The sequence below is a fragment of the Carcharodon carcharias genome, chromosome 7, assembly GCF_017639515.1.
Source record: "Carcharodon carcharias isolate sCarCar2 chromosome 7, sCarCar2.pri, whole genome shotgun sequence".
NCBI classification, from domain to species: domain Eukaryota; kingdom Metazoa; phylum Chordata; class Chondrichthyes; order Lamniformes; family Lamnidae; genus Carcharodon; species Carcharodon carcharias.
The window spans coordinates 25,599,675-25,615,105 of NC_054473.1; the positions used below are offsets into that span (position 1 = coordinate 25,599,675).

At 40.2% G+C, this 15,431-nt stretch overlaps 1 protein-coding gene across 2 annotated transcripts in view; it reads right to left on the bottom strand.

Annotated features, from left to right (window-relative positions):
• Window positions 1-14,118, bottom strand: part of LOC121280199 (ATR interacting protein) — a 39,363-nt gene extending 25,245 nt beyond the window's left edge. For both annotated transcript variants that reach the window (XM_041191939.1, XM_041191941.1), the window contains exons 1-6: window positions 13,982-14,118; window positions 12,329-12,439; window positions 10,921-11,373; window positions 8,063-8,145; window positions 4,632-4,802; window positions 3,508-3,626 (exon numbers count right to left, since the gene is read on the bottom strand). In XM_041191939.1, coding sequence (XP_041047873.1) covers window positions 3,508-3,626; window positions 4,632-4,802; window positions 8,063-8,145; window positions 10,921-11,373; window positions 12,329-12,341 — 839 coding nt within the window. In that variant the 5' untranslated portion in view covers window positions 12,342-12,439; window positions 13,982-14,118. The remainder of the gene's footprint in view (window positions 1-3,507; window positions 3,627-4,631; window positions 4,803-8,062; window positions 8,146-10,920; window positions 11,374-12,328; window positions 12,440-13,981) is intronic.
• Between the last annotated feature and the right edge of the window lie 1,313 nt (window positions 14,119-15,431).

Consider the following 15,431-nt stretch of genomic DNA (forward strand, 5'->3'; position numbering starts at 1 on the left):
TGGTAATCCAGAGGCCCAGGGTAATGCTCTGGGGGCTCAGGTTCGAATCCCACCATGGCAGATGGTGAAATTTGAATTCAATAAAAATCTAACAATGACCACGAAACCATTGTTGTTTGTCATAAAAACCCATCTGGTTCACCAATGTCCATTAGGAAATAAATCTGCCATCCTCACCTGGCCTACATGTGACTCCAGATCTGCAGTAACGTGGTTGACTCTTAAACGCCCTCTGAAATGGCCTAGCAAGCCACTCAGTTGTATCAAATCGCAAAAAATAAAAAGGCATGAAACCAGATGGGCCACCCGGCATCGACCAAGGCACTAGAATTGACAATGGCAAACTCAGGCCTGCAAATTCCTCCCTACTAACACCTGGAGGCTTGGGAGAGTTGTATCACAGACTAGTCAAGCAACAACCTGACATAGTCATACTCACAGAATTATACCTCACAGATCATGTCCCAGGCACCACCAGACTCAGCAGATGTGGCAGCAGAGTGGTGTGGAGTCGGGATGGAGTGGCCCTGGGAGTCCTCAACATCGACTCTGGCCCCAATAAAGTCTCATGGCATCAGGTCAAATATGAGCAAGGAAACCTCCTGATTACCATGAGCCACCCCTGTGCCCTGCCGCCCCCCTCAGATGATGAATCAGTGCTCCGCAATGTTGATCACCACTTGGAGTAAGCTCTGAGGGTGGCAAGGGCGCAGAATATACTCTGGGTAGGGGCTTCAAGGTCCATCACCAAGAGTGGCTTGGTAGCATCACTACTGACTGAGACCTAAAGGACATAGCTGCTAGACTGGGTCTGCGGCAGGTGGTGAGGGAACCAACAAGAGGGAAAAAAATACTTGATCTCATCCTCCCCTACCTGCCTGCCGCAGATGCATCTGTCCATGACAGTATCAGTAGGAATGGCCACCGCATGGTACTAGTGGAGACAAAGACCCATCTTCACATTGAGGATACACTCCATCGTGGTGTGTAGCACTACCACCAGCGTAAATGGGATAGATTTCAAACAGATCTAGCAACTCAAGACCGGGCACCCATGAGGCACTGTGGACCATAAGCAGCAGCAGAATTGTACTCAACCACAATCTGTAAGCTCATGGCCCAGCATATTCCCCAACCCACTATTACCACCAAGCCAGGGCATCAATCCTGGCTCAATGAAGAGTGCAGGAGGGCATGCCAGGAGCAGCACCAAGCATACCTAAAAATGAGGTGTCAACATGGTGAAGCTACAACACAGGACTGCATGCCAAGCAGCATAAGCAGCAAGTGTTAGACAGAGCTAAGCAATTCCATAACCAACGGATCAGATCTAAGCTCTGCGGTCCAGCCACATCCAGTCATGAATGGTGGTGGACAACTGTACAACTCACTGGAGGAGGCAGCTCCACAAATATCCCCATCCTCAATGATGGAGGAGCCAAACACATCAGTGTAAAAGGTAAAGGTGAAGCATTCGCAACAATCTTCAGCCAGAACTGCCGAGTGGATGATCCAATCGGCCTCCTTTGGAGGTCCCCACCATCACAGATGCCAGTATTCACTCAATTCAATTCACTCCATGTGATATCAAGAAACGGCTGAAGGCACTGGATACTGCAAAAGCTATGAGCCCTGACAATATTCCAGTAATAGCACTGAAGGCTTGTGCTCCAGAACTTTCGACCCCCCTAGCCAAGCTGTTCCAGTTACAGCTACAACACTGACATCTACCCGGCTATGTGGAAAATTGCCCAGGTATGTCCTGTGCACAAAAAGCAGGACAAATCCAACCAGGCCAATTGCTGCCCCATCAGTCTACTCTCCATCATCAGTAAAGTGATGGAGGGGGATCACCAGCGCTATCAAGCAGCACTTGCCTTGCATTAACCCACTCACTGACACCCAGTTTGGATTCCACCAGGGTCACTCAGCTTCTGACCTCATTACAGCCTTGCTTCAAACATGGACAAAAGAGCTGAGCTCCACAAGTGATCTGAGAGTGACTGCCCTTGACATCAAGGCAGCACTTGACCGAGCGTGACATCAAGGAGCCCTAGCAAAAATGGAGTCTATGAGAATCAGGGGGAAAACTCTCTGCTGGTTGGAGTTGGACCTAGCACAAAGGAAGGTGGAAGAGGTTTTTGGAGGACAACCATTTCAGTTTCAGGGCATCACTGCAGGAGTTCCTCAGGATAGTGTCCTAGATCCAGCCATCTTCAGCTGCTTCATCAATGTCTTTCCTCAAATCCTAAGATCAGAAATGGGGATGTTCACTGATGAGTGCAAAATGTTCAGCACCATTTGCAACACCTCAGATACTGAAGCAGCCCATATCTAAATGCAGCAGGACCTGGACAATATACAGGCTTGGGCTGACAAATGGCAAATAACATCCACGCTACACAAGTGCCAGACAATGACCATTTCCAATAAGAGAGAATCTAACCATCGTCTCTTAATATTCCATGGCATCACCATCGCTGAATTCCCCATCATTAACATTTTAGGGGTTACCGTTGAATGGAAACTGAACTGTACAAGAGCAACTCAGAGGCTAGGAATCCTGCAGCGAGTAATTCACCTCCCAACTCCCCAAAGCCTGTCCACCATCTACAAGGCACAAGTCAGGAATGTGATGGAACACTCTCCACTTGCCAGGATGAGTGCAGTTCCAACAACACTCAAGAAGCTTGACACCATCTAGGACAAAGCAGCCTGCTTGGTTGGCACTGCATCCACAAACATTCACGCCCTCCACCACTGACAAACAGTGGCAACAATGTACCACAAGTAGCAACGCAGAAACTCACCAAGGCTCCTTAGGCAGCGCCTTCCAAAGCCACAACTGCTTTCACCTAGAAGGGCAAGGGCAGCAGATACATGAGAACACCACCACCTGGAAGTTCCCCTTCCAAGCCACTCACCATCCTGACTTGGAACTATATCACCGTTCCTTCACTGTCACTGGGTCAAAATCCTGAAACTCCCTCCCTAACAGCACTGTGTGTGTACCTACACCACGGGGACTGCAGCGGGTTCAAGGTGGCAGCTCACCACCACCTTCCCAAAGGCAACTATGGATGGGCAATACACACTGGCTCAGCCAGTGAAGTCTACAACCCATAAATGAATAATAAAAAAATAATAAATGTTGCAGAATGTTAACTCCATAACAATCAGATTTAAATAATAATTCCAGAACTATTTTTTTCTGCTTTTGGAAGAAAAGCACTCTATTACCCATTCTTACTGGACAAACCACTGTGTAAAAATGGTATAACCCAGTTAACCATTGATTTCAATCCGCAACCTTTGCCACTGATCAGGATTTGTGGATGTTAAAGTAAACAAGTTTAGAGCATATGTTATGAGATAACTAATTTCTTTATAGAGTACACAAATAATTACAAATGCTACAAGGGAAAATTAAAAATCATAAGAATTCTCTTACTGTCAAGTGCTGCTTGGAGTCAAATTTGGAACATACACTTAGTTCCTCCCTCATACCTGATTTTAGCAACACTCAGGGTTGCAGACTTGGCCATTCTTTCACAGTTTTTGAGTTTTGTCCGGAATTCATTCATCTCTGCTTCTTTAAACTGCAGTTCAGACTGCAGTGATTGTACCTGAAGTTCACAAAAGCACTAAATGTTAGCTAAAAATGTATTTTACCCAGACAGAAAATTAAGTTAAAATCAATGTGTAATGAATCAATTTGAAAAGGAACATGGTGGCATGGGTTTTAGACAAAAACTTGTCATTGTGAAACTCAAGTAGCAAAAAACATTTTCTGTTGAGTTAGCCAATCTCAAAAAGGACCTCAGTGGTGCTGTTGCTATTAGTTTCAGGGATCACCGGGCTAGGGAATTAAAAACAAGCTGGACCGGGTAGGAGGGGTAAAAAGGTAGGAGTCCCCTTTCAATATCCTGGACGGTGCATATGTTGATGTTTGGGTAGGTGAAAACAGTTTATGACTCAGTGCTGGTCTCCATGGTCAAGTAGCCTATTGATATTCACTGCCTTGGTTTGCACCTGAAGAATGGCCAAATCAACCAGAGATTTGCCTTCACCACATCACAGAGTGCATTCAACATCACACAGTGCATTCAAGAGACAAAGGGGAAATTAGACACTAATTACTGATAATACTCTTAAAATAGTGAAATAATTGCAATAAAATTATCTTACAGGAGCAATGAAACAACACACGGCAGTAATGGCAGAAAATAATGCATCATGTAATTCCTTACACAATATTTAATGCTGATAGGGTTAAATGAAGAGGGGTGGGAGGAGGACTGTGTGGAATATAAATGCCAAATGGCCTGTTTCTGTGCTGTAGACACAATATAACTCAATGCAAGTTCCAAATTCAAACAAACAGTTTTCGGCAGGCACTGAATGAAGGATACAGCAAACTGAAATCAATCTGCTGCACCCATATTTCGCAGTTATAGAATGGCACTGACACAAAACAGGAAGTCTGTGCATATTTGCATATAAATCTTAAACAAGGTCGATCTGTGAAGGATCTAGTTGGTGGGCTGACTGGTCTTTATTCCAAAATAGAGGTTATGCAAGATTAAATAGAAACTGATCCTTCTTGCTCCATGTTCTTATTGGTCTCATACCTTTTTGGAGAGCTCCTTTTCTCTCTGACCTTGTGCTTCTGTTTTCTCCTTTTCACTAAGTAGATATTGTCTTTTCTGCTGGTCAAATTCAGATTCCACATGCCGTAAAGAATCTCGCAAAACTCGGATTTCACCATTCTTAACCTGCAGTTCTTCTTGCAGTTCATTAAACTACATTAATAAAACTCATTTTCAATGCATATAGAAAATCATGAATAAGCTCAAACATTTCACGTCACTTATAACTGTTCATTATCTTTCTGGTTCTAAAATTAGAATGCAAAAGAACAAGTTGAATTCTCAACAAGTTCAGAAGTTCACAAGACTTAGTATTAACTTATAAACACAGGTAAACACAAGATTTGTTAAAGTTGATTAATTTTTGAATGTATATAAATGTATAAAAACCTTAAATTGATGGTACTTTGGTATATTATCATTTATCTGAGGTAGGATGAATGTGGAAGGTCTTGTAACACTGGGTAGCATCCCTGCCTCTGAGCCAGAAGCTCTGGGCTCAAGTCCCACTCCAGGACTTAATGGCCAAGAAAGGTGCATTCATAACTCAGCCAAACAGGTTGAGTGTCAACTTATAAACTCTTCCAACGTGTGGCAATGGCAGGCTGTAAGAGGTGGGGAGATTCCTGGTCATCCATGTAATGGAAAGAAATTGGAGCTTTGACCATCACTGCCCATGTTGCATAGCAGTTCAGACTCCTTGGGCAGCCAGTTGTCTCAGTTGGCTGGATGGCTGATGTGGATCAAGTTGATGCCAGCTCCATGGGGTTCAACCCCTGTTCTGGCTGGGGTGAATTCAGGACCTGCTTCCTGTGGCAGAGACTGTGACACTGTTGGGCAGAGAACTCAAGAAGAAAGAGGATGAATGCACCCAATCTCCTGAATGTTGGACTTTACAAGGTAGTTATGATTTAAAATGTCCCCTTTAACTCAAGTTGAAAGAGACTGTTCTGAAAGAGGGGATCAGCGCAGAAACATGCCCTTGTGGCCTGATCAGGAGGAGAAACTCAAACAGAAACCTATTGAAATGCCGAGTGACAGTCTTAACGCCTTTATAAAGTGTCCCACAGACAAAGGTCTGCTGTCTTTTAAGAAGTGGAGAGACAAAGAAGGTTCTGCTGTGGAGAAGCAGAAAAGTACTGTTTCGTGTTAACAACCAAGCACCATGCCAACTAGAGTTCCTTTTCTGTTTCAAAAGAGGGGAACAGGACAGTCAGGACTCTTGGAGATTTAAGGAGTAGGGAGTTGCCAAGATGGGCCTTGCTGGTGAAAATTGGATCCAGAAAACCCAGACTGAGAGGAACGAGTTTAGAAGTTTCAGCCTAACATGGCAGGGAGAAGTGAGCCTGGAGAGCTGGGAGATACTTTGGAACTGTTCCTGTAATGCTACATACGTGCCAGAAGTGGGGTACACAACAAAAGGGGTTGTAAGACGTATATCAATTGCATTAGTTAGCTAATGCAAAAGTACGATTTCTTTAGTTGCCTGTTAAAGTAATGTTTGATCTATTTTTATTTTAGTTTGTTGTTACAGTAAAAGTCTTAAAACGTGATATTTTGTCCTTGAGTTATTTCTGTTAGACGCAGGGAAATTAATTTCTTTTTAAATGTTAAAAGTTATTGGCCTCTACGGGGATCGGAACACCATGTACAATTCTTCATTTTAATTAGGAATGACACAGAAAAGGGCTGTCTATTCAAGGGCACACATCACAAAAAGATTCACCTTGGAAGCTCTTGCACATCTCAAAAAGTGGCCAAATATACTGAGTCAACTGCTCACCAGACAAAGAAACTGGAATGTCATTTTGAGGGTGGCAGAGCAAAACTCAATGCAGCAAACAATGGTAGAAACAAAGAACAGTATATAGATATTAAGATTATATTCCAAATCTAGCAAGGCTCTGTCAGCATGCGAGGTGCTGATATGTCAGTATTGGGAAATGTCAAGATTTTAAGTTCAAGTCTCACCTGATGCAATCAACTATTAATAAAAAATATAGTTCAAAGGCAATGCACACATTCTCTAACAGAAGATATACATGATTCTCGCTTCTCACATAAGTCACCAGGAAGGAGTTCAAAGAAAGATTTGATGCTACAAGACTGAGCAAAAAATAAAATCAGCATGCCAACAGATAGGTGAAGATTATGGTCCTTTGCACCAACACAATTTAAAGGAGAAAATAAAAAAGTAAACTGGACATCAAAAAGAACACAAACAAAATGTTACATTTTAAAAAGTAGCAGCAATCGTAAGATTGACAGACAAAACACAATTTTTTAAAAAATATATAGATTTGTCAGCCATATCAAATAGACAAAGGTTGCAATGTTACTGTATTTACAAGAAAATGAAAGAGACACAGTATAATTTTAGATGGTTATCATATCTCATCATGTTTCAAGAGAAACACAGATTTGAGACAGAAACAATTTGGTAAAGGAATGGGCATCATCACCAGGCGTCTTGTCTTATCAAATTATACCAAAGTTCAGGGCAAAGCAAGATACAAGTTCCATGAACAATTTTGTAATGACTCATTGAACAGTTTTAAAGTTACTGAATTCAGAAACAATGCTTCCAATCATAATCCAGAATGAAACCATATTTTACAATGTTTCTCTCAACATCAATGAGGTTCAGACTTTTCTTTCTGGTGTTCTCATCACTGAGAAAAATTCATACTCATTATTAGAAACCCAAGACCAACCAACAACTGCTTATTGTTTCAAAATATGTTGGCATATTAAAGTTCCTTTTCTCTCTACCAAAATTTTAAAAAGCCTTCTAGAGGCAAAAAGCACATAACTAAAGCTTTGTTAGTAAATGGATGACAAGCAACCAGAAACCTTATAGAATTGTACTCAGCTCACAGCATAATACAATGTGGTGGAATGTAAGGAAAGCACTACAAAGACAGGAAGCCTCAGGCTGCAATTTGGATTGGTTATCCAAAAAAGACAAAAAATTTCTGAAGATGAACAAAGTTTCAAACAAGTCTGAAAATTGCAAAACATCTGGATTGCCTGTCTGCAGACCATGTCAAACTTTTTGACCCAGCCTCAGGATCACAACTGATTAAAGTACATAAAGAACTGACAACAATCACTAAATGTTTATAACATTCCAGTACATTAGCTGTGCCACAAAGTAATACAGCATTGAGTCTACATAGTAACTCAAAAAATGAATCAATGCAAATACAGCCCTGACACAAGATCACTTGTAGCATGTACAATATAAATATAACTAGGAACTACTTAAGAGCAAGTGGGATATTGTTGAATATAGGCCTATTAAGGTAGGCGGTCAACATGCAAATGACATGCAAAGACTGGAAGCCAGCAGTAGTAATTGTCTGCTTGATTCAGCAACAACCCTTTTAGTAGAAAAATAAAATGTACACCACCTGTTGTCTCAGCTTCTCGTGCTGCTCTTGAAGAACCTCAAATCCAAATGAATCAGTATTGTTACTTTGAATGAGACCATTCCCTGTGTAAAAAAAGGAACAGGATAATCATAATAATAAAATTGGAATTTACAAAGTTGGGATGTTCACCCCAACTAAGCATACTCTATAAACTTTGTATATTTTTTCTGCTTCGTGCACAGTATACACATGTACAATATATTTCCACCTCTGCCTCTAGTCTTCTTCTCAGTATTCCATACGAACCAAAAACATTGGCTCTTTCTCTATTCTTTCTCAACAACTCTCCTCACCTCTCACATATTTGCTCAACATCTTCATTTCCTAATGCTCTTTCCCACAATCTCTGTCCAAGTTTTCTCTCGTTTATCTTTTCCTCCCCATTATTTCCTATTTCTCTTTCTGACCCACATATCTCCATTGACCTCGATTCTGGTTTGTTTTCTCTCTCTCTTCTTGAACTCGCTTCTAAATTTGTTTTGCACTCCTTTTTCCATCTTTCTCATTCTTTGTTTATAACTGTTAATCATTTCCTAACTCTTTGGCAGGAGTGAACTGCTGACACTGTAAATGGTGCAAGCAATTCCTAAGCCTGACAAGGTGAATGAGTGGGTCTGGAAACAACACTAGACCATTACTCATATTGATCTGGAACTGAACATGACGGTGGGCTTTTACTCCATAGTTTTAAATAAAGAACTCAACACACAATTGGACATTTATATTAAGAACCACCTTTATAGGATATAAGGTCCTATCTGTATTATGTCCAATGCTCACTCTTGGAAAAGATATATAAATGGATTTGCCAAAAAGGCACTCATTTTCAGTCAGGAGGGCAAGTTTGTCAGTTGCTAATTAAAGAGCTTAGTCGAGTCACTGCCGAACTGACCACTTGCTGGTGTTTGCACAAGAGGTTTTTGCTTATAGTCACTTAAGTTTAAAGGAGTAGATCTGTACATGCTTTTGTGTAATCTGGGATTACTGTATGACATTATTACCAGATACTTATTTGTAATCGGGTGCTGGTTTTTTAAGTAAAATAAACTGTTCCAGAAATATTTGTTTTGCATTGTTTGTTCCAGAACTCTCTAAAATGTTTGACAAGGGAAAGTCTTACACATAAGCATAATGACCTCAATGATTTGCAGTTTTCACATGAAATGAACAGAATCCTGCCATGCAATTCACAGGTACTGGTGAAAATCAAGAGAAGTACTACACTTATCCAGTTCAAAGATATAAAAAAGTAGCCCCAATTATAAACAAATTTTGAATGGAATCCTAAAAATATTGGTACAATCCTGGAATCCCATAAAATAAAAATGAAATTTGACTGAATTGGTCACCATAAAACAGAAGCCCTGTCAGCAACATCCAATTCTACTTCTCTGACAGGACTACTTAAAAAAGGCTGTTGGTCTACGATCAGATTGCTTGTCCAACATCAAGACCACGAGTTGAATATTGCTCAACAACCTTAACCAATCTCATTCAGCTCCCATCAGCAATTACATAATTCTGGTTGAGAGATTCATAATTCCCCCAGAAGTGCACCTCAATCCTAAATTAATCTTTCTACTCCACATCCAATCGATCCTAGTTTGTCTCTGTTCATCACTTATGTCCCAAACTTTCACACAATGCTGTTGAGACCTTTATCCATGTCTTGGATTTCATTCACATTCTGCATTGGATTGTTTTCAGGAACACTGGCGTGATTCTCAAAATCCTCCCCCCTCTTACCACCATCCTCCAGCTACACTTCCCAGTCCTTATCTTCCATTCTCCAAACTCTGAATTACCACTTCTCCCACATCACCAATCTTCCAGCCAATAAATCCTTGACTTCTGGAACTCTCTTTCTGAACCATAATGTCCAGTTACCCCTCTCCCCACCTTGAAAAAAACCTTTTCCTTGAACTATGGCATTAATCGCCTCCTTACAAAGTCTTTCACATCCTTTTGATGTCCATTTCTTCTCCTTGTAAAGTGCTCTAAACTGTTTTTCTGAGGTGCACTATATATATATATATATATATATATATATATATACACACACACACATATTATTGTAGTGTCTCATTTGGACTTTATACAGGTATGAGAAAAAAGTAATGTCAACTTAAAAAGTTATTGCATGTTAATTATTTCATGACCACAGCAAACAACTTTAGTTCTTTTTATTACAGATTACAATTTCCATTTAAGTATGTCAATGTCTTACCAATTACATTGTTAAGATTTGTTAATATCAATTACATTGTCATGGTTAAGAGAAATAGGTGATGGGTATTAATTGTCTCTAAACAGATATAAATTGAGGATAGCTGTGACACTGGCTTGTGTGGGAGGAGAGCTACGAGACTGAACAAGTCAATAAACTCTTCCAACAAAGAAAAGCGCTGTGTCTTGCTTTCTACTTCACCAACCAGCTTGGATCCTGTTACTAAATGAACTTATTTTATAAAGTTAACAGGAACAAGTTTATGCAGGGATTGGCCAGGCCATGGAGACCAAACAAGTTCCAGATTTAATCCCTGAGGTTAGTAACCTCAGCTTGATCCTCGGCAATTGGGTCACAAAAATTAGCCTCAGTATCTCTTAGTTGATGATACAAGCATGGACTGGAGATCATGTGCATGTGAATGGTCAGGACATCAATTTTGGCTATGATACCTACCACCGCTCTCTCTTACCCTGTCCTCCCCAGTCAAATGACTTGCCAAAATAAACTGTGAAAGTTTACATTTAAATAACTTCCACTTTGAACTGGAAGAAATTATCAGCTTTGAATTCAATATTAAAAATCCTTGAATTAAAAACCTGTACATTACCATGAAGTTCCTTTACTGCATTTACATTGCTTAATGATCCCGTTGACAAAGCAGCAAGTTTTGTATTTGTGTCATTTTTCAGTACTGATGATTCGCTGTTATTAAAATTGCTCACTGATGCTTTCATAGCATTGGACACAGGTTTCACATCCTGACTTAAAACTTGTGAGGCTAGAATATCTAGTTCCTCCAAATCATCAGCAGTGAAGTCTTCATTATCTCCAAAAGGATCTTCATTTGTTCTTGTGTCTTGTTCTGCTTTGTGACGTTTATTTGGTGGAAATCCTTCACAGTCATGGTTTATGTTCTTTTTACCTCGGTTTGAAAACCCTGAAAAGCTTGAAACTGGTTTTTCTGGTGGCAACCTTTCCACGCTATAAATAACAGAGCTGTTTCGTTTCTTTGCCGAGTTCATAAAAAGAGCATTTGACGACATTGTTCCAGCATTTGATCCTGCAGGATAGAACAGCCAACAGATAGCAAAACATTTATAAACAATATTCATCCTTTAATTACCACATCCCTTGTTTGTCAAAAGACAGCCTGACAGAAAGCAGACACCTATGCAAAGAAGACTATCCTAATCCAAAATTGAAAACATTCACAACAAGAATTACTCAATCCAGAAAAAAGAATCAGCAATATTTGCATAATACTATAATTACAAGAATATAGAAAAGCAAGGACTCCAAACAACAACTTGATCAGAACCTAAAACAAATACTTCACTCTTACTTCAAATATATAAATAATTCTCCCCTTCCTCCACTGAAGGCGGTCCATTCCACATATTCACCACTATCATCAATTTGCATTTTTACAGTGCCTTTAACATGGTAAAAGGTTTCAAGTTGCTTCATGAAGTTTTTATCAAATAAGATTCAACATCGAGTCACATAAGGGGATAGTAAAATAGGTGACCAAAAGCTTTGCCAAAGAAATAGGTTTTCAGGACTGTCTTAAAGGAGAGAAGGGTGGAGAGATTTCAAGAGAGAATTCCAGAATTTAGAGCGTCAGTGGCTACAGGCACAATCACCAACAATGGGACGATTAAAATCCAGGATGCACAAGCAGCCAGAATTGGAGAAGTACAGAGAAATCTCAACGGGTGGTAGGACGAGAGGAGGTTACAGAGATAGGGAGGAGCAAAGCTCTGCATATCTAAACGCAAGCATTTTTATTCTTCTAAATTTGGGTCCGTGGAGCTTGTATCTAACATTTGGGGCAACTTTCAATATAACAGGATGTTATATATCTATTCGCTTACAAATCTTAAATACTTCAATAATACCTTCCTTGGGCCTCCTCGAGCTACAGCTATGGCACATTGTTTCCCATTTGAGAAACATCTAACAAGACACAATGCACTTCAATGTTACACTCACTTGAAACAATATTCACAACTTACCTGAATCAACCATTCAGCACTTGTTTAAAAATATCTGTTGCACAGATTCATTTATGCAATTTTGCACTTGGCAGCTTCTTGACCTGCTAAGCAAAGGCTGGCTCCAACTTCCTATAGTGATGGAAGAAAGAAGGAGAAAGTTTTCACATACCTTGTAGGAGCTGGCTGGAGGAGTACTGGCAACAGCCTGTAAACAAATCACCGACACATTCTTTCAAATAATATCTGACATGTGCTACATAGAAAAATACAAAAGGGAAAGTGGACTCCATGGTTGGCTCAAGTGAGCATATTTATACAGAGCAGGAAGATCCTTACTCTGTGCTGCGTTCACAGATGTCTGCAATGCAGCAGTTAGGAGGCCACAATTGACATGTCTTCTTCCGGGGTGGGGGGGGGCAACTCTATTTGTCATGAGCAACACTTTACAACGATTAAAGCAAAATACTGCAGATGCTGGAAGTATGAAATTAAAACAGAAAATGCTGGAAAACCTCAGGTATGACAGCATCTGTGGAGAGAGAAACAGAGTTAACGTATCGAGTCTGCTCTGAAGAAGAGTCATGTGGATGCGCTACATTAACTGTTTCGCTCTCTACACATGCTGACAAGCCTGCTGAGTTCTTCCAGCATTTTCTGTTTTTAAACTTTACATTGATTGTTATCCAGCCACCCTGCTGAAAGTTAATTGCAAATTATGGCTCAATTTTGACCAGGACTCTATTCTTTTAAAAGGGTAAAAATCCTTAGAGGTCCTGATACCAACTTTGACAAGTAAACAGTTCATGTGATTAGTAAATGTGGCTAAGACATACCTATGCAAAGTGGAAAACAATTTAAATAAAACAAATTACTATGATTAGCTTGTTGCCCACCCAAAAAAAAGGTTTTAAATATGGAAGACCCATTCTGCTGGAGATCATATTCCAGCTTAGTTATAAATCACAAAAGATGTCAAATTTAGCTAAATTTATTTCAGAAAACAGTTGATATCAATAGCCTTTCATCTCAATGGCATAAGACATATTATGTGCCCAGTTTATCCAAGAATCTAATACGTGCCCAATTTAGAACCTTATTCACAATTTTACAAAAGCTATAGTGCTTAATATTCTTAAAAGAGAAATCAGGGCTCTGTGTAGTTGTGAATTCACTGATTTCCTCTCACTCAAAAGGATTAAAGCTAACAAGTCAAGAATAGAGACGAAAATGCGGATGCTGGGAATCAGAAATATAAACAGAACATGTTCAATATATTCAACAAGTCTGGCAGTATCTGAGGAGAGTTAAGGGCAGTGACCTTCCATCAAAACTGGGAAATGCTATCAACCTTACGTTTCATTTTTCATCTAACCCCAAAAATATTTGTTTAAAACCGCTAAATGTTACACCTCTAACAGTTCCAGTTCTGATGAGAGATCACGATCTGAAACATTATTTCTGTTTCCTTCTCCAGAGACACTATCAAACCTGATAGGTATTTCCAGCACTCTCTGTTTGTATAAGTCAAGAAGCTGTCTCGAACCCGCCCAGAAACATATCTGCTTTTGCAGATGAATAAACGGCTCCAAAGGACGCAAGGGCCTCCTGATAATCAACTGAACCCAGCACAATGGGAATTAACGTTCACAATGCTCCAGTTCTAAAACTCACAGCGCTTCCAGGACGAGAAGCCAGCCACTGACAACCATATTGTCTTCCTGGAGCAGCGTGCCCAAACTGCAGCCAATCAGCTCATTGTTTCATCACCATCACCGGCACCACACACATCCCTCCATCCAGCTTTCCCATTGGTGCTTCTTACACATACGGTATCCTCGCGGTTCAAATTTTATTTTGATAATGCATTGTGAGGCAACAGTAACATGGGATGGAACGCATATTAAGCCATTGTTGTAATATTTACTTCTTCAAAAAAATTACTCAAGTAAAATTCCAAAGTTATACTACCGTAAATGACTTCTTGGACCAGACAGGTTTCAACAAGAAATAGATCAACTTTATTACAGAGAGCGTTTCATGCTCGAACAGGATTCCTAATTTGAATGCTAATTATATAAAACCAGGTTTCTTTCTGCTCCTAAGGCCGTGAAGGAACATCACTTTATTTGTGTGGATCATTGCTGGACCTTTGTATGAAAATGCTGACCATGGTTGGGAAAAGACTTTCTTAATCACTACACTAATTGAGCCCTGGCTGAGATTGATGTTGAAGAAATAGGCCATTCGATAAACCATCAAGCCTGTTTGGCCACCATTCAATAAGACCATGACTGATCTGATTGTGACCTTGACTCCACTTTCCTGTCCATCACCCATAACCCTCCGCTCCCTTGCCAATCAAAAATCTGTCTAACTCAGATTACTTGAATATATTCAATAACGCCCATCAGCCTAGATCCACTGCTCTCTGTGGAAGTGAATTCCAAAGTACGAATGACCTATGAGAGAAGCGATTCCTCCTCATCCCCATCTTAAATGGAGACCCCTTAAAACTGTGCCCCCTATTTCTAGATTCCCCATGGGAGGAAACATCCTTTCAGTAGCTGTAAACCCCCCTCAGAATCTTATATGTTAAGATCACCTGTCATTCCTCTAAACTCCAATGAGTAAAAGCCCAACCTGCCCAACTTTCCTCATAACACAACCCCTTCATCCCAGGAATCAACCTTCTCTGAACTGCTTCAAATGCAAGTATATATCTCGTTAAGTATAAGAGACCAGAACAGTATGCAGTTCTCTCACCAATGCCCTGTAAGGCTATAGCAAGACTTCCCTACTTTTATATTCCATTCCCCTTGCAATAAAGGGCAACGTTCCATTTGTCTTCCTAATTAATTGCATACTAACTTTTGGTGATTTGTGTATAAGGGCACCCAGATCCTTCTGTATTGCAACATTCTGCAGTTTCTCTCCATCTAAATAATATCCTGCTTTTATATTCTTCCTGCCAATATGAAGAACCTCACACTTTCCTACATTATTCTGCATCTAACAGTTTTTTTGTCCACTCCCTTAAGCTATCTATATCCTTAAACTCTTGTATCTTCCTCACAACTTGATTTCCTACCTAACTTATCATCAGCGAATTTGACTACAGTAC